Here is a 25,395-nt window from a genome sequence, read left to right as displayed (position 1 = left end):
ATAAGACAACAGATTAAATGTTTGAAATAATTAAATGTAGGGCAACTAATATTATTTGGGCAAATGGAATGAGAGATGGTCTGAAAATTTCCTATATGTACCTTAATAGATGCATATGCACAGCCTGTAGAGCTTAAGGTTTGGCATTGATTACATAAAAAGGAGAAATAGCCTTTATTTTATTTGAATGCAGTTTGCCCAGATTCATATGAGCACAAATAGAAATTAAACTATGTCAGTAAGTAAGTGAATTTACTTAAGTAAGAATATCTAAAAGCTAAACAAACAAACAAAAAAGGTATCTCTTCAGCTTAGGTTTAAAAGGGTTCAGAGCCGATGCTTGTCTGAGGTCACTTGGGAGAAATTCCAAAGTCCTGGTGCAATGACAGCAAAAGTATGACCCCATTTTAAGATAAGGCTCAACCAGCAGATGGTCAGAAGAGATTGAGAAGTACCTGCAGTAACATCCTAACTTTCTTCAATGCTCTAATTTTTAGTCAGACTTCAATAAAAAAAACAACTTTAAAGCGTTTGCACTTTTAGAAACACTTTCTTTATTAGCACAGTGAGACAAAAGCAGAGTGCTGCTGTAAAGACAGAAATCTGAGGTTTCAAACAAGTTTATCTTTGTTTCATAAATAAAATACTTGAACAGTCTTTTAAGGTTTGAGGCACTTTGTTGTATGAAAACAGCGAAGGCAGGATTAACCATTATTATGAAAGCAATTATAGAAACAGAAAAAAAGGTAATAATCTCATTTAACATGCCAAGACTTAGGAGCTTATTGAATAGCTAAGGACAGGATTTGTACTATAGCCTATGTCTATGCTGTATGTTCCCAGCTGCAAAGCATGCATCATCTGCTTCAGATTGCATAAAATCAGTATTTAGTCTATTTTCTATTTACTTACCTCTTTCTGTTCAAATGTGACACTGCAAGGCTTTGGGACACATTGATTGGCGATGACACTAAAAAGATTTAAAGCTTTCAGTGTCAAACAGTTACATGTATATAATTTTACATTTAATTTTCTTGAGGGGACACTCATCCATACTACATCCAGAAATACTTCTAATTTTAAACATGCATCTTTCTAATAATAATAACATTCATCATTCTTCAGAATGAGCCATTGTGCATGTGTACAGTGTCTTAGACTGCATTTTCAGGTTTAGATCCACTTGTGTCCTTTCAAAGTAAAGTTTCTTCAAATCAGTCATGGTAATTCGCTTGAAGCAGTCTGTTTATGCTTTGACATTTTAATTGGAAGTAGATGAATAAACTGAGCAAGCATTTGTTAGCCTATAACCAAAATCTATTGCAAGCACAATATGACACGCTACAGTAACAAAGAAGATTTATGATACTGGAGTTAATAATTCCTTCGTGTTTATTTTCTATTCCCCCCAAATTGTCTTCCTACTTTGTACTTCTTTAAAATAGTGAGACTGAAATTTCACTTGTTATCGTCCAAAGTTGTATCTCACACAAACACATACTCCACCTGGGTCACTTTGAAATTCTGGGGACTTGATAGTTTTCACTGTTATCTACTAAAGGAAATTTATCACTAGATCCAGACAGAAGTCTTCCCATTTTTTACAATGGATGCAGCCTTCTCTGTGGCTGACTTGGGTCTTGCTCCTTGTTTCTCTTGGACTGTATTAACTCGATTCTGCTCAGCCATAGTGCCTCCCGACACAGGACTACTGGTTCTGGAGGTTTGTTGGTTGTTTTTGGTTTGGTAGGTTTGAAAAGCCATATCAAGCTGCTCTTGTGCAACCCGTAGATGCCGGTGCAGACTTGCAAGATCAGAGGGGATATTCTCATCTGGGCTGGTGCACTGCTGCTCCTGGGCCACATTGGCCATATTCTGCTCATGTGTGATGAGGCTGTTGGGGATCCTGCTAGGCTTTTCTGTCTTCATCACAAGATTGTACCCTGGAGGGGACGCTGGGATGTTACGGGAGAATGGGTAGCCGTATGACATCCGCTGGCCACGGTTCCTCTTCATGCGAAGAGTATCCCGAAAAGTGCCAATCCCCAAGTGAAGCATCTCACAGACATTTAGCACGAGACAAAGACAGCTTACCACATACATAATTAGGAGGAAGATTGTTTTTTCTGTGGGCCTGGAGATGAAACAGTCCACTCTGTGAGGGCAGGGCACCCTGTTGCATACATACGAAGGATTAACTCGAAAACCATAAAGGAGGTACTGTCCAGCAAGGAAAGCAATTTCAAAAATAGCTCTTGACATGAGTTGGAGGACATAGATTCTCATCAGGCCTTCTTGCATTATTTTTCTGCGGCCATCGTATTTTGGTGGGTCTTTGCTAGTACTGCTTACTGGTTCAGGTTTGGCTTCCTGCACTTCCAGTGTATCCTCATAGATCATTGGCTCCGCATCATCATCTTCCTCCTCCTCTAAGACTTCCTGCAGATGGTGGCTCTCTCTCCATCTCAAGTGAGGAGGTGGCTTTTTGCGAAGTCTTTGTTGCTTCCTGCGCTCCTCCTCTGAACTTCGGGCAATCTTGTGGATGGCATAACCCATGTACATGACAGAGGGAGTGGAGATCATGATGATCTGGAAGACCCAGAAGCGAACATGCGAGAGGGGAGCGAATGCGTCATAGCATACGTTGTCACAGCCTGGTTGCTTGGTGTTGCAGGTGAACTTGGTCTGCTCGTCCGAGTAGATGGACTCACCTCCGACTGCTGTGAGCACAATGCGAAAGATGATGAGCACAGTCAGCCACACTTTCCCCACAAAGGTGGAGTGGTTGTGGATCTCTTCCAGGAGGCGAGTGAGAAAGCTCCAGCTCATGTTGCTCTAAGAAGCTTTTCAACTAGAATCTGTTAAAAAGAAAATAAGATAAGTAATAATTAAATGTAAGTAAGGAACTATTCAAGAGATGTTTTGGACTGATGATGTGAACATTTTACATTTTAGCAAACTGTCATTTAGAACTGTAATGAACTCGAGTCTTTGACTAATCAACCCATTGTATTCATTGTGTGGTGTTCTCTAACTAAAATGGTTTTAAGTGACAATTAAATTAATTTTTTTTTACTCTGTATAAAGATACAATTACCAAAAATATACAAAAATATTATTTAAAAAAACCCGCAGCTTTTTAGATCCCAGGAAGACGATGACAAAAAAACAAACCCAGAAGTAATTTACAGTCCCTGAACAGCAAAGCATCTGAGTTTCCTTAAACTTAAGACCAAATTATAGTCTTAAAATATTTTCTGTTAGTGAAGTTTTTGCTGAAAAGTGTGGTGTCATTTTTCAAGAGAAAGGCAATTATTGCAAATTAATTTTAATTTTATGATAAAGGTGTTTCACTGATTTTGTTGCTATCTCAGACTTAAACAGTCACTTTGCAAGCATACTTGCCGAAACATACAGTATGGACCTATGACCAGCTCACGTGGCTACTTCTTTTTGTAAAGGCTATTTCTCTTTTCAAGTGATTGCACAGCCACAAATAAACAAAGGCTTGTGTTGATGCATAGGGTAAAGTCATTAGGACACCCTGGAATAGTTTTTGACATGGTTGAAATAGTACAAAATAGCTCAGGGAAGATTAAAAGACAAAAAGAAAGCATTCCATCAGCCAAACAAACAAACGCGCCATCAATCATTTGATTAGACAGAAAAAAACCGATTGCTACAAGAAAAGAACTCGAGCCAGTTCGGAAACCAAAGAGCGCCTCTTCAGAAACATACTGCAAGCTTTGTTATAAAACTCCACGCCAATGATCCTACACAGAAATGAGATCTCACAGTGTCATACTCTTCTCATAGCCTGCATCACAACTGACTCAGTGTGGCAACTGTAATGGAGGGAAACAGCGTAGTACTTCTGTCCCTTCATTCATGGTTCACGGTGATCTCATGAATGCAACACTGCATTCCCTGGCGTGTGATGTGCCATCTCTGCTGCCATCTGAGAGAACAGGAGAGGCTTGTTGCTCTGCCACGAGGCCTCCCCTGCAGATCCAGCACTGCTGACGCTGGGGAGGGTTACGGCGTCATGGAGGCAGATGGCACCTATGGTGGGCAGTTCACTTCTGCCCCAGGATGGCATGACAGAAGGGCTGTTTCATGTAGGATGCAATGAATTTGCTGTGTAGCTTAACATCAACCTTATTCGTATAACAACTCCTATACATTTACACTCGCTGCTGATGTGTTTTGAAAACCGTTTTAGAAAATTTAATATAAGTTTTGTGCAGTTTTGTTTGTTTTGCAGAGCTGCAGCAATTTCAGCCCAACGTGCCCCTTGAGCTTTAAATGTCTGTGGAACCTGACAGATTTTCTCAGGATATTTTTTAGGATTAATATAAATTGGCCTACAGTAGTGGTAGAGTAACTATTCTTATTAATTACATGTAAAAATTAAGGTTGGATATTTAATTTAATTTAATTGAATTTAATGCTGTAATATTTTTCCAAATCATTAAAAAGAGGAAGAGCTGCCATGTTTTTTGTCAAATGTCCCAGAATCTGTTTATTGTGTAAATAACAGGGAGGTATTTAGTGAAGCAGTTAGAGGTAGTTATATAGGACATTACACAAAATATTTAAAATGTGTGGTTTATGCATCTTGACAATAATGTTTTACATAAAACCATATTATGAATGGGAACTCTGGCTAAATTAGAGTAGTATCGTAAAATATTTTTAGTGACGAGCTTCCTCTCGGATTGGGACATATTTTTTGCACTGTACAATATAAAACAACTGCTACACATTTTTCCATTTAGTTGCTTTGCATATGTCAGAGTGTTTGATATTTGAAAGACTGCTGCAGTAGCGTCAAAATGTCTTTCAGCAAGGTTTTTTTTTTCTGAAACACGTCCACGCAAACACATCCATGCTGCCACGATGCAAGACTGTAGTTGAAAAAATACTAAAATATCTAGTTGGTTTAGACTAGAGAAGAAAGTCGGCTAGAAACAACTCACCTGGAAAAGTTGCACATGTTTCCCCCATCCTGAAGGTCTCCTTTGCCCTTTCTAGATATCCCCTCCACAGTCTGATCCATGGAATACCACTTCCATCCTACTGTCCTGGCCTTCTCGGTCTTACTGATCACTTCCAGAATCACAAAAAAAATAAGAAAAATGACTAAACCTGTTGAACTGGAATTTCTTTTCATCCCGTTTTTCACTCTGTTAAGAAGTGAAGTCTCGCCGCTGTGAATGCCTCACATTCTAGCCTGTGTCTGGTTTCTATTACACCAGCCTCCTGCCCAAGAAGGAAGTATAAAAAAAACAGAGAGGCAGAGAAGAAAAAATCCTCCTCTGGCAACTGACCCTCATCCAAGGGTTCAGACTTGAGGATATGGTACTGCAGATTGAAACGAACACCCAGCTGAGGGAGGACGTTAATCTCAACACAGTCAACCTCCCCCCAGCGCTCGTGTGCAACATTTGTAACACAGATGATGGAAGTATCGCTCTCTCTCTCTTTCTCTACTTTTTCTCACTTTGTCATTGTCTTTATCGCGTTCTGTTTCCGACAACATACTGTAAGCACCTCAGCTTCTAGCACCTTTATATTTTAATGACTGATAAACACTTTTAGTTCTCTCAAAAGATCATTTAAGACATCACTACATTTTCCTCTATCCCACTCTTTCTGTCACATACAAGCATATCAACAAAAAATAAATGCAGACAGGCAACCTCTCTATTATCAATTACATAACAGTTTACAGTGGGTGACGGTCATGAAAAAACAACTTTGGGGAGGCCAGTAAGTGTAAGGACAGCAGTGTCACTGAGATATAAGCCACCTTGTCTCAATACAGATCCGCTAGAATGTAACCAGCAGGTATGCTCAGTTATATCAAGTGTCATAATATTTAGATCTTCTGTCCAGGCAGATGGCCAGATAGAAGCAGTGGACAGGTCGCAGTCTTTGCTGCGGCTACACGTCTTTTCCCAACTTGGTGTTTATACTTAAAGCTTTCACCTTGGTCTGTGAAGTGCAGCGGCATACATTGTTACTAAAGAGACGTAATGGCCTTTATTTTATCATGATAAAAAGACTTGTGCTATATGAACAGAAATCTCACACACATACACGTGCATTACATTAATTGCTTCAGAAATGAAACACCAAAATACAGATGATGAAGTGATTCGTGGAAGATTAGAAGTAGGAATTCTTCCATCAAGTTTTGGAAGAGATTTAAACTCGACTACTTTTAATAGAAGACAGATAAACTGGTTAGTGTCTGGCTTGCATTAATGAAATGTGCCTGGTCATTGTCACGTTGGCCATATTATTATAAAGTTACTTTCACCAGATCCCCAATAACTCTTTAATTATGATCTGTGTACAGCTATAAAGCAGAGAATAACGTTCAACAACATCAGCAAGTCCACCATCAATCAAATCACAGTTTCAACTCAGAAATGATGCAAAATTCTTGATCTCCAGTGTCTTTAAACATTGTTGCAATATTATGAGCGCAGGAAGCCAACAAAAATAAATGCCCAGATTAAAACAATAGCAGTAAAAAAGAAGTCTGCATTAAAATCTCATTCTTTTTGAGTCATTTGTGGTCTTAATAAATCTTTGAGTGCTAGCCATCTGGGCCTGTAGGAGCCTTCCTCCAGAGGCCTCGCCTTCAAGGCTCGCCTCTCCATTTGACTGAGGAGATGCGGTGTAGCAAGCACCACTGGTGCAGCAGTGAGGAAAAGAAGATAGGGGATGCTTCTGGAATGGCTTGAGCATTTGGCGTTTGGACATGTGCTTTCCCTAAGGGACCATTAAGCACGTGTTTTTAAGTTGTAACGCACTGCTCTCCCTCTAAAGTCCTTCCATCATCCAGAAGACGCAGATGGTCCAGTGAAGATAGCTAAGAAGTGAACATTTGTGTGACTTGAAATTGAAGTCAGTTAGAGTTTATGTTCCTCAACAGTTGTATAAATTGCTCACTGTTGATGTGAACTGCATTTATCACTCTGGTATCATAACATTCTGAGCGAAGGAAGCACTCAGAATATTAGAAGAGATTAATATGCAGATGTATTCAGTCAAGATATTAGAACCATTATCTACTAAAACACCTTATGTAATCAAAAATATATGCCTGAGTATTGCCTTTTTCATTTTATTTATAAATAACTGTTTGCAGGATTACTGGTTTTACAGCAGAAGATAAAGAAAAAATTGACATGATATGAAAATTGATAGTGGCAGTGACAAACAATAAAAACTCAGCTTTAAAGAGCGTGCATTTAAATGCATGAGATGCACAAAGTTACTGAATAAAAACAACCCATAGAGTCAACCCATTGGCTGTTTAGCTTTGAATACACAGTCATTGTGTCCTTGGACAAGTCAGACTGTTCTAGCTTTGGGAAACTGAAGTTCATGTTGATAAGTATTGATTGGACTGCCCTGAGCCAGGAAAATATTACAGTATTCCCCTGTAAGACATTGTTTGACTTTGCTGTTGTTACAAGGACTGGCCACATCTAACAGCCAAAAGAGGGTGTTTAATATTCATTAAGGTTATATTTATTGTTATATGTTAAACAGATCACTTAAAATAAAGAGAAAGACACTGGAATGTCTCATGAATTTACCAGATTAAAAAAAAAGGTTTTAAAAATACACTGAATTGAATACTCACTATATAAACCATTTCATAACCATTTTCATAGCCCGTGGTTCATGTATACTGTATACTTATACTTCATGCATCAGTATTCCAACCAAATAAATGTAAGTTTTGAGTCGCAGACGGTTACGTTTTAAGAGGTCACTGCAAGCTTTTAAGTTTTGTGGCATAGTGACTGCTGAATGATGCAGCATGGAGGAGCGAACATCTCAACAACTGTCCTTGGACGCCGCTGATGACATCACAACAGGTTTATCCGCATGTATTTACTGAACAAAGTTGATGCGAGTAGACTGGGGGCTGTGAAGGTCTGTGTTTATGTAACAGATCGAGCTCCACCATGTGACTTGGATGTGTCCCACCCTCTGGGAGAAAAGAGTGACACAAGACACCCGAGCAAAAACATGCAACTTGGCTCTTGGACTCCTCCTCTCTGATCCTCTTCTACCACTATCATTAAACTACTCTTACCAGGCTGTGAAGGGCTGTCCCACAGGCAGCCTGAGAGTGGTGGCAGTCCCATCGCATTTGTTCATTTTTCTCCCAGTTTCTCAGCTGAGCATCTCCTACCCCCGGGGTGAGTGCGTCCCGTGCCAGTTTCACTAAGGCTGGACTCCACTGAAGCGACTGCATGAAAAGCCTTGAGGAGGATGCCAACAACTTCCCTCAGACAGGGCTCTGCGTCCCCCACACATGAGCAAAGCAACTCATATTGAGTGTGCATTACATTACGCTGACAAAGGAAGTGAAAGTTCATATTTGTTTAGTTTCAATATTAAAGTGTTGACTTGGTTATTATTTTTGAATGTGTTAAATGAACAGAGAAAATAAAACATTAAGAGTCCAACATGCAGGTAAAAGCTCTCGTCTTCATGCACGTCCATATTCACTTAAAGATAAATATGACAAATAGCATGCAACACTGCAGCAAATCTGGCAGTCACAGGGATTTTAAAGAGCTCTATTACTAACAGAGATAATATATCCACACTCCCATTGATCTATAGGGGGAAGATTAAAATATTATTATTATGTAAACTTCAGAGCTATATCAGGCCAGCCTTCATTGCCAGTTAAAAATTAACTCATTAGTAGTTGTCTCATTAGGTAGTTTACAATATTGAACTATTCTCACCTGTAGAACTGACTGTATGGCTGTGGTGAATGTGACACAGATGAATTATGCAATGTTTTTAGTTAAATCTTCTCAGATATGTCATTTGATTTGAGTTTAAATAAAAATATTTGCATGGAACCAGTTGTCTAGTTAAATTTGAAAGTGAGTAACACATCTTAACACAGAGTAATCTTTATTAACCAAAAGAGCTATAGAGCCCTATAGAAGAAAACAAAGCAGCTGAAAAGATGCTGAAAAGTTTGGAAAGCAGAAGAAAATTTGCCGTCTTAAACAAGAAAAGAAATGAAATCGTAGGTTATCCAGTTCACAATCCCTCACAGTTCACAGGTTAGTATCCATAAAATGACCTTGACCTTGACCTTTATCTCAGGCACAGTTTGGATGAAAACACACTGGGTGATTACTGAGTGCAGGTTTCACAAAAATCTGGCCAGTGCCCTGGGAGGAGCAGAGATTCTTGTGAAATATGACCTTGAACTTAACCTTGATTTGTGTAACAACTGATTAGGTGATCATGTGTGTTTATTCTGACCGATACTGTTGAGGAAGTATTGACAGATACCTCCTCCATGGGCATGAGCTCATAGGTCTGTTTGTAAGCTATAACCTAATACAGAGTTTCAGTGTTAAATTCTGAAAGATAACCGAATTTTAGAGAAATTTTAAAAGTTTTCAAAATGTTATAAAAAAATGGTAGCAACATAAAAGCTTTGACTAATATTGTAAAATTCAATGTATAAACATAACGGCATTCACTGTGTAACTTGACCACCGTTATTCATATGATGACTTTCTGATTAGGTTTTCCATCAGAGCAATACAATCCAACTCACAACCAGCCATCAAAAAGAAAGAATTGAAACAACAGTGCTTTGCTTGCAGAGCTGTGAGGCCTTGATCTTTGACGTTATCTTGTCTTAAATGTCTATGTCAGGGAATGAGCTGGGGCAAGCTCAAAGGAGCAGCAGACCTAGTCAGGGTTCATTTGCACTATCAGGGGTATGTTAAGGCAGCTCCTTCCTTCTTCTGGGCATCTTAGTGCCGTTGCCTTTCTCTAACTGAGTGAACTCCAGACACTGATAGCAACGCTGCAGGACATCCTCAGATAACAGCAAGATACTTTTAAAAAAAACACTTTAATCTTCTAACGTTGTAAATTAATACAATCAGGACAGATCATAACTCAACCTATGATTACATTGTATAGTACTATAGTACTTAACAGATATAACAATTAAAGTCTTAATCTTGTGATAAGAAAAGTTAATCTACTCCGGAGAATATTAACCTTCAAGGTCACTGTGATTGTTACCAAGTAAATATGCAACTATTCATGCAGCTATTCATTATACCACTGAATGCATGTTAAGTGTACAGTAGTATTAATATTTTTTTAGATTTGAACAACTACATGTGTTAAATCTTGTTCATTTTATCCTTCTGGCATTGCCATTATTAGCCACTAGATGGCAAGCATGTACTCATTTAAAACACACCAAGTTTGACTCCTGCTGAACTCTTAACAGACATTTAAAAGGTGTTTGACTGTTGCACAACCTAAGGCAAACAGGTGACTGACCTATTTAGGCTTTGATTAGGTGGAATACTAGCAGCCCTGTTTCTCTAAGAACTTTGAAAGCGTGTGCAAACAATAAAAATAACCTGTTCCAGAGTTAACGACTAAATCTTTTACAGAGGGCTCTAGAAGAATATTTTAAGGCATTTAATGCATCAGATTATATACCAAGGAGTGCAGAACAGTTGAAATTGATGTTATTATTTTCTATCACAGTCTATTTTAACATGGCACAAAAACTTCAGACGGAAATCCCTGCAGAGACTGCAATCAACATTTAGATTTAGAGTAGAGCAAGTGAGGTTGTTAGGCATGACTGCGTGCTTTTTCAGGCTTTCACACATTGCTTTCCTGAGAAACTCCCCACATTTCTGCACTATTGTTTTTTTCTTGTTGTTCAGTTTTTCTGTTTAAGAAAAGTAGGAACTGCAATATAGCACAAAATATTGAAGTAACAGTACTGTGAAAAGGTTTTGAGTCATGTCTCATTTCTCTTTGGCTCTCCGAGGATTCGGACACATCTTTCACCCTCTCCCTCCCTTATCTTCCCTGCTGCTGCTTCTATGTCTTCGTCTAGTCTCGTCTAACTCTAACCCTCAAATAGTTTCTCAGTCTTTGTTGTCTAATACCTAAAGAATTGTGGATTTGATCAACTGGTCCCATAACAAAATTCACACCCTCCTGGGTTTGGGAGTGCCCGATTGTCCTGCGGGGACGGTTGCTGCTGGATACTCGATGGTCGGTTGCGTCGTGTGTCTGGCGACACTCTTGGTGGAGGACATTGAATGACATCTACCAATTCGGAACCACGATAACAGAGTTCTGGCTGATTGGAGCTGGCTCGGACTTGGCTTGTCTAAGAACAAGAAGCGGCTACAGCTGTTCAAAATCCCATAAAGCTGGCCGACATGATAGACGATAGGCAAGGCTGTGAGTAAGACTGTGTTAATGAACACAATATGGATAAGATCTTGGAGAAGAAGAACAGGAATTAAGGGAATTGAGAGAATTGGTGACCACACACACACACACACGCACGAAACATGTACAGTGATACTGATACTATCACCAACCCTCCCCCGAATCTAACGCCTCCTCCCATGCTTACCTCCCAAGGACAGCGTATCAGCTGGAGGCGCGATTGAAGATTGCAGCGGTCCCAGATCCAGCTGTACACACTGGAATATTCTCCCATGTTGCTTGTCTGTGTTTTATTTTGTTACGGTGTGTTGATATCTGTGCATTCCTAGATTATCCTTTTGTGTTACACATTTCAATGTTTTTTTTTCTCATGACCTGTCTCTCCAATGTGATGTGTGTGTATTGTATGTACGGTTGGTAAGGTCTGTCATCTCGATTGTGGGCAACTGCAGTTGACAAATAAAGGCTATCTCATCTCTCTCATCATCTTCATATTTTACTTCTAAGGAGCCAAACTTTCTGGGGTCATTAAAGCCATGTAACACTCACCAATGAAGCCTTCAAGCATAAAAAAATACCTGAAGCAGGGATGAACGGTGTTGTGTCTACACATAAACAGAAAATGTAAAGAGACTCCGTTTTAAATTGTATCTTTAGGCACTTTGTTATTAGTAGCCTCTTGCAAAACACATATTTTTATCCCATTTCTTTTGTTGAATATATCAAATATGAAAAAAGATAAGGTAATTCACCTGGTATAAAATAGTATTTTTCCATCAACAAGTGATTCCCAATGTGCAAACTTGTCACATCTCAGTACTTTTCATAGTGTGTTCCTAAAAATCAGAGGAAATTGGATGTATGGAGGACAAAAGAACAAGTGGCAGGCCTAGAAAACTACAGCAGATGAAGAGTATCTGAAAGTAATGTCTTTAAAAGCTCTGACACAGGACCTGAGAGATGCATCTAGCCCTGCAGTCGGTCCATCAGTTGTTCACTGACACCTCAAAAAGAAATGATCTTGGTGGAAGTGAGACCATTTCAGTATTGAAAATCAGTGTAAAGAAGAGGCCAGCAGAGAAGTACAACAGCAGTGTCTACAGTCATTGGTAAAATATAGTTCAGTCTTTGGTTCCATTTCAGCCAAAGTAAATATATTGCACCTTGAAGCGTGGTAACAGTGACATAGCGTGAATAAACGGTAGTGTATCAATTTCTTAACCACAGTATGATGTTACTTTGCCTTTTGACGACAAAAGGCATAACGGTATCTCACTGGCGTCACTATCACCGTAAAAGAGGCTACAGTGCATAATTTTTCCAAGACTATTATAGCACAACAGCAACAGTATCATCCTGAAGAACGGTAACTTACCATAACACGGTGTCACGGTATGACGCTGGCAACAGTGACGCAAATATGTTACCGTAAAGTGGAGACAAAACTACGGTGGTGTTGGGGATCTTGTAAAAAAAAAAAATGATGGAATTATGAGCCCAAAAAGATACCGTCAGATTTTGATCCACCATGTATGCAAGCATTTAACTGACAACAGCTTTATTTTTCAGCATCACAATGATCTCAAACACTACCAATCCAGTAAAGCATACGAGGACAGAAAAACACACAATGGAAAACTATCAGTCATGGACTGACCTCCCCAAAACATTATCAGTATTATTATTTAAGAAGTGTACAATCATCTTGCCAGAGGATAGAACAAAAAACAGCCAACACCCAAAGAAGAGCTTTTAAAATTCTTCAAGAAAACTGGAGAACTATCATGAAGGTTACCGCCCAATAGAAGCTTGAAGCCCTTCTCCTCACATACAAGATTTTGAATTATCAGGCCCCAACTTATCACCTGATCCTTCACAATAGGTGAAGGAACTAATTTTCTACAACGTCTTTTAACTTGAGAAGGCCAGCGGATGTTTTTTCTCTTGGTAATAATGTTACCTTGTTAATCTGATAACATTCACTCAATTGACTAATACTCAGAACAAAGGGACACAATGAACTCAGCAAAGACGTAAGAAGGAGAACTTGTTGTGCACAAGTTGAGAAGGTCACTTGAAGCATTTTCTAAAAAAAAACTGCAGAATCCCAGATCATCAGTTCAAACAATTATGCATAACTGCAAGTTATTCAGATGTGTCACCACTTTGCCAAAGTCTGGTTATCAGTAGTTATTATTCATCTTTGGCTCTCTTCCACAGCGTTTCTTTTTCCCCCCTCCTATTTAATGAAGCCAAAAAAGCTATAAAGTACAAAAAAGAAAAAAAGAATTGACTTATTCTGAGGGGATCAATGGGAGGCACTCACTGATTTCCCGTCCACCGACGCATAAATTAATTTTTAAGCTTTAAAACTAATGTTCAGCATAATCCACAGCACTACAGTCAAAGGACAATAAAAGACTTGCACCTACCTGTCCATGTGGGTAAAGAAGAAAGTGTGTTTAGAATTTATAGTAACGCACACTGGGCAGGCATCCAGAAGCATCCTTTCATTGCTAAAGCTCAGAAGAAGGATGAGCAAGACAATAGGGTCCTTTTTATCCAAAACCCCTCACCACCAAGTACAGGCAGGACACTCAGGAAAGCAGCATCCTGCCAAAGGCCCCATTGTTCCCGGCTCATGTGTCTCTATTGCCATGACCACCGACAGTTTATTTTGTTTCCAGGAACAGGCCTATTTAACTTACTGAGAGATTTATCAGTTAACATTAAACCTAAGAAATATTTGTAGGTGCATGAGTCAGATTACTTCCCCAAATTATAAACTGTTATCTGCTGGTTAAAACAGCAGATAACCAGTGTTAGTCAAGTTACTTCAAAAAAGTAATCAGTAACTAATTCGTGATTACTTCCCCCCAAAAGTAATCCTGTTACTTTAGTAAGTAATTAGTTACTTAGTTTCTTAGTTACTTTTTAAAAACATGATTTAGAACCTGAATAGGTAATAAAGCGATAGATCCTTCAGCCCGATTCTACTTTTTCTGCATAATCCTTCATATAAAATGTAATCAAATGAAAAAGTCTCTTTTTAAAACTTGTTTTATTAGTTTTAATATTTTAACTTTATGCATCAAGCAAAAATTAAATTATGTGCAACATTCTCTGACTGGAAGAAATTTGTTTAACATTTAAACCTATTTTCTGCACATTCCAGCACATAAAATAAAATAGTTTTTTTGTGTTTACACTCACTCTTTCAAATAGAAGTAAGTAAAACACAGCAGAAAATAAATAACATCAAAGACTCAGCGGTCCTGTTGCTCTATTTTTTATCTGTTGAGCAGGAGTTGAGTAAGGAGTGGGGCAGGCGGATGTTTGCCCTGGTGCAGGTGTGTCGCAGCCTTTATGTCAGTGGAAGAATCCACGAGTTTCTCTGTGAATTTCACATTCCCGTGGTGCTTGCTTGGAAGTTTAGGGGTTTTTTTTCGCTGTAAAAAGAAGTTATCTTCCCACGCACGATGGACGCTAATGTTTTTGTCACTTTTTACGGAATTAAACTCAAAGTAAGGTCAGTACTTCCACGCTTTAAACGCTGCACGCTCATACTCTCTCCGCACTCGATATATTATCCATTGTTGATCTGCACACAGCTGTTGTCACGAACGTCGCACTCGCTTACGTCATTGACATGAGACACTCTCGCAAAAAAATCACGGTTTTAGTAATGCAGTATCGCAGCGTGCTTACGGGAAAGTAACGGTAATCGAATTACCTTTTTTGCAATAGTAATCCCTTACTTTACTCATTACTTGAAAAAAGTAATCGGATTATCTCTGCAGATAACACTTATCACTTTGTGTTGTTTTAAGCTGAAGAAATTGTGATTAAGTATGTAAATGTCCTGAGCTTTAATAACAATAATACTTTGAAATATATATGTGCCTCATGTTAATTCCTCCTCAGTAGCTTTTCTTTTTGTCTTTTTTTCTGTCAGAAAGGTTAAACAAGAACTAAAACCTGGTGGCAGCTACTTACCTATTTCCCAACTAGCTGCCAGATCGGGTGGATTTAGATGTGCAATTCTCCCATTTATCTAGGCTTGGGACCAGCACTAGAAGTACATTAACCCTGAGGTTGGGTAAGAACTACCAAGCCACAGTTCATACAAATTAATGCAGATGTGAAACACAGGCAAAGGAATAATCGAATTATTGACTGGTGTGTGTGCCTGATTTTAATCTCAGAATTCTGAAAAGAAAAAAGGCATGGCCCGAATGAGCTGATATTTTATATTTTTATTTAGCTATCCTAAACTCTTCTGCAAAAAAAATAAGGCCATTTGGCAGGCCTAGTGTCAAAAACTGTTTTTTTCATGGTTGGCTGTGTGGCAGGCAGGAAAAAGGACCCAAAATGCAGGACTCTCAGAGACAGGACTTAAACTGAAAACGCAGCTTTATTGCTGGAAAAACTCCTCAAAATAAGACTCACAAGAACAGAACAAAAACTCTGAACAGAGGTGCTGGAATACTGGACCACGACAAACATACAGCATGGAGAAAGTACAACACGACAGAGAGTACAGGAAAACACAGGGCTTATATACACAGGGAAGTAATCAGGGAATGAAAAACAGGAGAGAGACACAGCTGGGAGAAATTAGGTTAACAAGACAAGGGAGAAGTAAAACTGAACACACTGACATGAGACATGAACTTTCAAAGTAAAACAGGAAACCAGAAACAATTCACAAAGATGCGGACTGAGAAACATGGACTTTACACAGAGGGACACACGAGCAGAGAAGACTAAGCACAGAACTAAACCTATACTAAACATGAGGGCAAGAGAACAAAGCTTAAATCAGAATAATTATAATAAATGTCAAGAGATTTATTCTAAAAGACACTTCTTCAGCTGAGAGTCTAAGAGTGAAGATACACACACGCTGCAGATTTTTCTTGCAAGGGTGGTCGCAGAGCGCTCACACGAACACGAGAGTGGGGGCCCTGTGATCAGCGCTCTGTTCTTGCACTTGTCTTTATTTAGACACAAGAAAAATAAAAACATTTGTTCAGTGGAATGTTGATACGTGAGCATGTGCGTATGTGATTGTGTGTGTGTGTGTGTGTGTGTGTGTGTGTGTGTGTGTGTGTGTGCGTGTGCGCGAGGTCAGAACTGGGGAAGATTCAGATAGAAAAATCAGAATATGTTTTATAAAGGACAATCAGTTCTACGCAAGGAAAAGGTCATCATGCAGTATTCTATCACATGTAAACTTATATCACTAAAAGCTTATACTGGCTACTCAGTACAATTTTCCATTGACAATAATCAACACAGGATAGCTAAAGAATCAGAACATAAATATAATGAACATAATCTAGAAAAACACCAAAATAAAAGAAACCGAAAAAGCTGGGTCAAAATTACCCAGAACCGTGACAGTTTTCTTCTTAGTTATAATTTACTTGAACACTGACTGACTGTTCCTAAACAATTCTGGTAAAAAAATAAACCAGAATCACGCATCTAGTGTCAACAGCATGCAATGCCATTGACCCCTCAAAACTTTATTTTTCTTACTTATGATTAACTAGAGTGATATTTGTTGCCAGTGTGCACTCATTGCTCCACAATCTCTTCATACCTGCTGTCATAGAGCTGTTAACATAAACAAAATATCACTGCAGGCTACAGTATGTTCTTTTGGATTTCGAAAGAGGGGAATCTCTAGGACAATTGGAAAATCGTGTCCTCAATTGATACTTAAGTACATTATTTTTTTTTTTAGTAAACAATTCCAAACAAATTCGCAGAAACCTATCCTGGGGGAGGAGCAAAGGTCTGCTCATTATAGCAGGCCTGAAACTTTCCTTCAGATGAATCTGTGCTGGTTAACTGAATCAGTCATGGAGCTGCTGCTGCCGATACTTCTTGGCTTTCTTGCTTGTCTGGTCGGAGGGCTGTACCTTCTCGGAGTGTTCAGACAGCGGCGACCAGGAGAACCCCCCCTCGATAAAGGGCTCATTCCTTGGTTGGGTCATGTCTTAGAGTTTCGCAGGAACACCTTGAAGTTCCTAGAGAGAATGGAGAAGAAGCACGGTGATATATTTACAGTACAGCTGGGAGGGTTTTATATTACATTTGTCCAGGACCCTTTTTCATTTGGGGGGTTCATTAAGGAGAGTCGGGACAAACTGGACGCTCGAAAGGTTGCTCTGCATCTGGCGCACAGAGTGTTTGGATATAAAGCTGTTGAAGGGTGGCACGGTATTCTCCGCATTACCAGCAACAAGCACCTGAAGGGGGAAAGTCTGCAAGAACTGACCCAGTCTTTTATGAGTAATTTGCAGAACATGATGTTGCACAACATTGGATCAGCTGCAGAGGACAGGACCTGGAAAGAAGATGGACTGTTCAGGTACAGCTACAATGTTGTTTTCAGAGCTGGATATTTGGCCTTGTTTGGCAATGTGCCACCCAAGTCAGAACAAAGTGAGGAGAAAGCCAAAGAGAAAGATAGAGCTGAATCAGAAGCTTTGTTTCAGGAGTTTCGTAAATATGACCAGCTCTTCCCCAGACTGGCGTATGGGGTCCTCCCACCGATGGAAAAGTTGGCTGCAGAGAGGTTGAAGGCATACTTCTGGGATGTTCTGTCAATACTGAAAATTAAAACCAAGGATAATATCAGTGGCTGGGTGTGGGACATACAGCAGGGTAAAGAGGAGATGGGCATCGATATGTCAATGATAAACAGATACATGTTTGTGCTTCTTTGGGCCTCTCAGAGCAACACAGGACCTTCTTCATTCTGGCTGCTGCTCTTCCTCATGAAACACCCAGAAGCCATGAAAGCAGTGAAGGAAGAGGTGGATAAAGTTCTGAAAGAATCTGGACAGGAGGTCCGGCCTGGTGGTCCTATGGTCTACCTGACCCGTGAAATGCTGTTGAAAACACCGATCCTGGACAGTGCTGTCGAAGAGAACCTCCGACTCACTGCTGCACCCCTCCTCACCAGGGCAGTGATAAAGGACATGACCTTCAAGATGGCTGATGGGCGAGAATATTTACTTCGCAAGGGTGACAGAATTGCAATCTTTCCTTTCAGTTCTGTCCACCATGACCCAGAGATCCATCCTGAGCCGCACTCATTCAAATATGACCGCTTCCTGAATCCAGACGGGACCAAGAAAACTGATTTTTACAAAGCAGGAAAGAAGGTAAAATATTACACCATGCCCTGGGGATCTGGGGTCTCCATGTGCCCTGGCCGTTTCTTTGCCACCAATGAGCTGAAACAGTTTGTTTTCCTCATGTTGGTCTATTTTGAACTTGAGCTGATGAATCCTGATGAGAAGATTCCTGAAACTGACCTCAGTCGATACGGATTTGGAACGATGCAACCTGTCAGAGATGTCCAGTTCAGATACAGACTCAGATATTAAGCCAATCAGATAAAAACAAAAGTCTTATCTTTAAACACCTTTTTTTGTATAATTCTTTGGATGATACATGGAGACTTATAAAATGAAGCATGGGAACACATGTATTGCAGATTTTCTGTTACATTTTCCATATCCATATTAAGTAGAATTTTTCTGAAAATCAGTGCCAGCCGTCCATCTCCTTCTATTTATCCAGTCCAGGATTGCAGTGGAATTGGAGCCTTTTCCAGCTGTTATAGGGCAAGAGGCTGGATACACAATGGAGAGAAAACAGATTTGTTTTTTTGTTGTTAAAATTTCAGATTTTTGAATTTTTTTTTGATTCTGCTTCTGCACACTTTGTTATTCTGTGAACAAGTCTTTAATTGGAATAAGTCTACATGTGTATTGCATTTGTACTGGTCTCATTACATATGTATATCTGTTCATCTAGTCTGGTTTGTTGAGGTTAGCAAAGAGTTTCATATGGAGTTCTCTTGTTTTCTTTGATTTGATTTGTTATATTTGTTATTTCTAGGGCTTTGTATCTTCTTCAGTTTTACCCATTGCCATGCAGAACTGCACACATCTGCAAACCACATGGTCTGTTTTGTCATTTGCATTATCTATAACTGAACTGACTCCTCCCAGGTGCCAGCTTCTTTATTTTGATAGTGCAGCAGTCAAAAGTATATAGAAAAGAGGGGAGTGATAACAGGGAAAGACACACAGCAAAGGGCCAACATTGAGCTGTATAGAATATGGTCACCTGCTCAGCCAGTGGGGTTTAATCTCGGAATTCAAAACAATAAAGTCATGACCCAAACCTTTTTTATCTCTTGTGCAGAAAATTACCCGAGTCGAACTTGTTTTCTTAATAGAATGAACTAGAACAACAGCTGATGTCAATGTCCAACCCACTTGTCCTCATTTTTCTGATACCTGCCGTCTGAGTTGTATGTTTTGAGAGAGGGGAGACAACCCCCCCCACCCCCACCCCCACCCCCCACCCCTCAAATTGCATACATATGCAATTACAAGGAGAGCATCACAAAACAAGTTAAAAAGGGTCACATATAACCAGGCTGAACAACAACAACCCAAATTCATCAAGAATCTAATATGGAATCGCGTCATACTGTATCACTGTCATCAGGTGGGGTCAATGCAAAGCAAACATAGCCTATGTTTCACCTGATGGGGTAAAATGTTGCTGTCGATCTGTGACTGTAGACATTAAAAAGTCCATAGGAAAGATGGTAGCTGATTAAACAAGTGCACACACGCATGCACATACAGTGACATTTTATACCTTCTCCAGAACACTGTATATACTATGGCCAAAAGTTTTGATCATGATGCTGATCCAGAATTCTTCCCTTTTTATATAAAAATAAAGTAATAAGAATTTAAAAAAAGCAATAAATATAAAATAATGTATTTATGATGATTCAATTTGTACAATATTTAAACCGTAGAGATACAATAATTTTTCTGCTGAAGAATCATCATTTTGTTCTATTTGAAATATAAATCTAATATAATCTGTATTTTCTTTAAAATACTGTGTGTGTGTGTGTGTGTGTGTGTGTGTGTGTGTGTGTGTGTGTGTGTGTGTTTGAATATCGTAATTATAATAAGAGCTACAAACCTCTGACACCCTTACCCAGTTAGCTAGCGGCTAATGACTACCACTACTTCTGTAGTTAATAAAAGGACAGGTAATGTTTTGTTGCTCTGTCGCTCAGTGCACATACAACAATGCTCATTTGTTTCAATTCATCAGTTGCCACAAGAGAACTTAACCACGTGTACATAACAAACGAATACTCCTGTGGGCTGTAGACTATAGTCAGTGTTGGGAAGGTTACTTTTAAAATGTATTACACGACAGATTATAGAATACATGCCCCAAAATGTATTCTATAATGTATTCTGAATACTTTGGATTACTTAATATATTATCATGCTGTTTACAACTACGTGAATGTACTATTGCTGTGATTTATTACTGTCACTGAAGGTCCGCGGCTCCGAACGTAGTAAAGGGACCTCTGGCTAATATGGTGGGTTCTGTGTCGGGCTCGTAGCCGAAAATTAGCTTTACTTTGTTGTCTGGGTCAACTTTGCTTGCGAGAGACAGTGAGAGGCTTTGAAAGGCTGCTCCAACAGAACTTATTGTTTTTGGAGGAAAACACGAACACGGTGTACAGTCGAGTCTTAATAGCTTACTTACAACTGGGCTCCTCAGGCACTCTTCTTGGCTGCAGTGGTTATTATTATATTTACATGCTTCCAGCTCCCGTTTTTGCTTGATGACAGCTTTTACTTTTACTTTTTCTCCCTCCCTCGCTCACAGACACATAACGTGTATGGCAGTCCATTCTCCCTGCAGCACGGACTACACTGCCTATGATGCTACATTCTTTAGAGCTATACCTGTAGCATTCTGCCTGTTAGCTTAGCACAACAACAACAAAAAGGCGCTCTCTCACCCAGGAAACACGCAGAGAGAGAGCGTTACCCTGTAACCATGGCAACCGTAACGCTGCCGCCTGGAACAACAGAACATAGCTGTCGAACAAAACCCAAACAGTCCTGACCCGCGACAATATGAAACAGGGAAGTACCGCCGTGTAATCCATTTATTTCAACAAAGTAACTGTATTCTAAATATCACCTTTTTAAACGGTAACTGTAACGGAATACAGTTATTCATATTTTGTATTTACACACACATTAAAAAAAAGGCTCAAGAAAAGGGCACCCATCAGGAAAGGGGCAGATGCTCAAGCCCCTGCCGGCCCCTCTGCACATGTCTGGTAGATAGTCGAGACAGTCTGCTGAAGTTCAAAAATGATTGACTGGCTTTGCATGTTTTTACATATTTGATAAAGATTTCATTTCACTTTCTTTTGCAGTGATGAATCTGTGTTATTAAAAATGTCTTAACTGTTTTCATTAGTGGTGAGATTGAACTTTCCTGATGAGAGCACCAAAGGGATCGAGAAAACACGTGAAAGCTAAAAATCGATATGGTGCAACATCGGGTCAAGGTCACGGAGTTCAGGGGGAATTGCACTGTCGGAGTGTTTTTGTTGGTTTTGCTAAATGAACTTTACAAAAGATGGTTCACAGCATCAGTCATAGACCAAAGAACACTAAAGGCAAAGGCAAACAAAAACATGTCTGGCTTACTCCAATTAGACACAGAAACTGTCATGTTTTGGCCTAAAAGAGCAGCACTGAGCTGAACCACAGAAGACAAACTCCTTGTTATTTTTTCTCCCCACGCTGTCCTAGAGATTATCTATGTGTGCGTGTTTTATGGTTGTAAAAAAAATCTGACCCTGATTTGCATTTGAAATCAGACTTGCCTTGTGTGAATGACCTTGAAATAATTTCTGTTCATGATTAATTTGTGTTTGAATGTCAAAATCCTTCTTATTATAACCTTCTAAGTTATTAATCAGGCAAATGCATTTATTCTTACTATTCATCTGCAACTTCAACAAAATTCACAAAAGCATTTTTGTAACTGAGATTTCATCACTAAAGTGGTGAGCCAGCCATTCTGTGAATGGAATTTTTTAACCTGTAAAGCATGAACAATAAAATAACTGCCAAAAGTTTCTAATTTTATTTTTATTTTTAAACTGGAGTATGTATTTAAACTCCTGACATTCATTTTAAAATAAATTAAATATAAAATCGTGTATATTAGTTTTCATTTGTATCATTCTTCTAAGATTCTGTGTTTTTGTACAATTTATTGTTTATTTTAAAAGCATTGGGAATGTGGGAATCTGCTGCCATCTATTGGATTTTGTTGTAGGGAACAAGTAAAAGAATCTATGTCACTGAGTTGACTGAAGTCAGCCTATAACTTTGTTTTGGTTTGTTTTGGTTTTTTGAGTTTTAAAAGAGGCTCACATAAAACTCCAAAATCTGACATTTAGAAAAAAATTTATTTTGGAAAAAACAAAAAGCAAAAACTTGTAATGTACATAGAAAATTGAACTAAAAATTGAAACTGACTACGATATACATGAATCGTCTCAATTTCTAAGTGCACATGTCACATCAATTACAGAAAAAAAGAGAACATTCACAATAATAATTAATAACCAATAATCATAATTGTTGTTATCTTAAACAATGCCCATCAATATCATTTCTAACTGGATTTAATCGGATTGCTGATCTGCAAATTACTTAAAGAAGAAGAGTTATGATCAGAATGTGTTCAATATACATATACATGTCTAGAATATCAGTGCATTTGCATATTGAATTGTTACAGTTGACCAACACGTCAAAAACTTTAGATTTAAATCTGCTTCCATAGTTTGGAAGTGCTCATCAAACCATCTTGATCCAAAGAAAAAGAAAATCACAGTTTTATTTTCATCTGACTGTCTTAATATCTGAGTCTGAATCTGAACTGGACATCTCTGACAGGTTGCATCGTTCCAAAACCGTATCGACTGAGGTCAATTTCAGGTATCTTCACATCCGGATTCATCAGCTCAAGTTCAAAATAGACCAACATGAGGAAAACAAACTGTTTCAGCTCATTGGTGGCAAAGAAACGGCCAGGGCACATGGAGACCCCAGATCCCCAGGGCATGGTGTAATATTTTACCTTCTTTCCTGCTTTGTAAAAATCAGTTTTCTTGGTCCCGTCTGGATTCAGGAAGCGGTCATATTTGAATGAGTGCGGCTCAGGATGGATCTCTGGGTCATGGTGGACAGAACTGAAAGGAAAGATTGAAATTCTGTCACCCTTGCGAAGTAAATATTCTCGCCCATCAGCCATCTTGAAGGTCATGTCCTTTATCACTGCCCTGGTGAGGAGGGGTGCAGCAGTGAGTCGGAGGGTCTCTTCAACAGCACTGTCCAGGATCGGTGTTTTCAACAGCATTTCACGGGTCAGGTTGACCATAGGACCACCAGGCCGGACCTCCTGTCCAGATTCTTTCAGAACTTTATCCACCTCTTCCTTCACTGCTTTCATGGCTTCTGGGTGTTTCATGAGGAAGAGCAGCAGCCAGAATGAAGAAGGCCCTGTGTTTCCCTGAGAGGCCCAAAGAAGCACAAACATGTATCTGTTTATCATTGACATATCGATGCCCATCTCCTCTTTACCCTGCTGTATGTCCCACACCCAGCCACTGATATTGTCCTTGGTTTTCATTTTCAGTATTGACAGAACATCCCAGAAGTATGCCTTCAACCTCTCTGCAGCCAACTTTTCCATCGGTGGGAGGACCCCATACGCCAGTCTGGGGAAGAGCTGGTCATATTTACGAAACTCCTGAAACAAAGCTTCTGATTCAGCTCTGTCTTTCTCTTTGGCTTTCTCCTCACTTTGTTCTGACTTGGGTGGCACATTGCCAAACAAGGCCAAATATCCAGCTCTGAAAACAACATTGTAGCTGTACCTGAACAGTCCATCTTCTTTCCAGGTCCTGTCCTCTGCAGCTGATCCAATGTTGTGCAACATCATGTTCTGCAAATTACTCATAAAAGACTGGGTCAGTTCTTGCAGACCTTCCCCCTTCAGATGCTTGTTGCTGGAATTGTGGAGAACAATGTGCTCCCCTTCAACAGCTTTGTATCCAAACACTCTGTGCACCAGATGCACTGCAAACTTTTGAAAGTCCAGTTTGTCCCGACTCTCCTTAATGAACCCCCCAAATGAAAAAGGGTCCTGGACAAATGTAATATAAAACCCTCCCAGCTGTACTGTAAATATATCACCGTGCTTCTTCTTCATTCTCTCTAGGAACTTCAAGGTGTTCCTGCGAAACTCTAAGACATGACCCAACCAAGGAATGAGCCCTTTATCGAGGGGGGGTTCTCCTGGTCGCCGCTGTCTGAACACTCCGAGAAGGTACAGCCCTCCGACCAGACAAGCAAGAAAGCCAAGAAGTATCGGCAGCAGCAGCTCCATGACTGATTCAGTTAACCAGCACAGATTCATCTGAAGGAAAGTTTCAGGCCTGCTATAATGAGCAGACCTTTGCTCCTCCCCTCTGACAAGCCCAACCGGTTTCAGCTTTCCTGGAACTGATAACTAAATGGTCCTGGAAAAAAAGCAAAGGTCTCCTGAATACAAGCAATAATTCACATTGTGTTCAATCAACAATGTACTTTCGCGGAAGAATAATTTTCATCTTAATTGCTTATAATTACCGTTATGCAATCCGATAATATTCAAACATCCTTAAAATCAAGATCAACAACCCGTAAATGGTCTTTGAAGTCAGTGCCAAATTTCTCTGGAACTGAGTTCTTCAATCAGTTAACATCTGGCATGCAGCAGAATTCCACTCTCATCAGTTTATTCCCCGACGAAAGATCGGCCGTATCGAGGCCAGCTGATTTTCATTACAGACTGAATGTTTCATAGCACCAAACAAAAAAAGAAAAGAAAAACTGCAGATTTCTCAAGGCAAGCAAAACATGCCAATACTCAGAAACTGTTTTGTCCAAAAGGGAAACTATTGAGCTGAAACATGTAGGAAGGACGCGTTTTACAGACTTTCCTGGAGATTATACATGTTCTAGTTTTATGGTTGCGATAACTAGAAAGAAAAAAAAAAAAAAAAAAAAGCTGACTTCGGCCTGCATTTGAAAGCTCGCATGCATTGTGGGACTGACCCTGAAACCCATTACCGATCATAAATGATTAGAGATTTGTCTTTGAACGTTAAACTCT

General features: G+C 39.4%; 3 protein-coding genes across 5 annotated transcripts; 1 reads left to right on the top strand and 2 right to left on the bottom strand.

Moving 5' to 3' along the window:
* Window positions 1-185: 185 nt before the first annotated feature.
* On the bottom strand, window positions 186-14,096 carry gjc2 (gap junction protein gamma 2). 3 transcript variants are annotated; one of them, XM_040019703.1, is made up of 3 exons: window positions 13,719-14,095; window positions 4,980-5,109; window positions 186-2,858 (listed from the first exon to the last, which is right to left on the bottom strand). In XM_040019703.1, the coding sequence occupies exon 3, from the start codon at window positions 2,827-2,829 to the stop codon at window positions 1,573-1,575; it is 1,257 nt and encodes a 418-aa protein (XP_039875637.1). In that variant the 5' UTR covers window positions 2,830-2,858; window positions 4,980-5,109; window positions 13,719-14,095; the 3' UTR covers window positions 186-1,572. The 3 variants fall into 3 exon arrangements, with proteins under 3 accessions (XP_039875637.1, XP_039875645.1, XP_039875626.1); XM_040019711.1 differs by lacking the exon at window positions 4,980-5,109 and having other exon boundaries at window positions 13,719-14,096; XM_040019692.1 differs by lacking the exon at window positions 13,719-14,095 and having other exon boundaries at window positions 4,980-5,382.
* A 2,774-nt stretch (window positions 14,097-16,870) lies between these two features.
* On the top strand, window positions 16,871-20,080 carry LOC120726200 (7-alpha-hydroxycholest-4-en-3-one 12-alpha-hydroxylase-like). The gene has a single exon (XM_040019611.1). The coding sequence runs from the start codon at window positions 17,127-17,129 to the stop codon at window positions 18,690-18,692; it is 1,566 nt and encodes a 521-aa protein (XP_039875545.1). The 5' UTR covers window positions 16,871-17,126; the 3' UTR covers window positions 18,693-20,080.
* A 2,576-nt stretch (window positions 20,081-22,656) lies between these two features.
* Window positions 22,657-25,229, bottom strand: LOC120726208 (5-beta-cholestane-3-alpha,7-alpha-diol 12-alpha-hydroxylase-like). The gene is made up of 2 exons (XM_040019622.1): window positions 24,870-25,229; window positions 22,657-24,760 (listed from the first exon to the last, which is right to left on the bottom strand). Exon 2 carries the CDS (start codon window positions 24,655-24,657, stop codon window positions 23,092-23,094), a length of 1,566 nt encoding a protein of 521 aa, XP_039875556.1. The 5' UTR covers window positions 24,658-24,760; window positions 24,870-25,229; the 3' UTR covers window positions 22,657-23,091.
* Between the last annotated feature and the right edge of the window lie 166 nt (window positions 25,230-25,395).

Source organism: Simochromis diagramma, unplaced genomic scaffold (assembly GCF_900408965.1).
Source record: "Simochromis diagramma unplaced genomic scaffold, fSimDia1.1 OVJJ01000205.1, whole genome shotgun sequence".
NCBI lineage: Eukaryota > Metazoa > Chordata > Actinopteri > Cichliformes > Cichlidae > Simochromis > Simochromis diagramma.
Note: the sequence above shows the minus strand (reverse complement) of the source record. Positions and strands in the feature narration are given on the sequence as shown.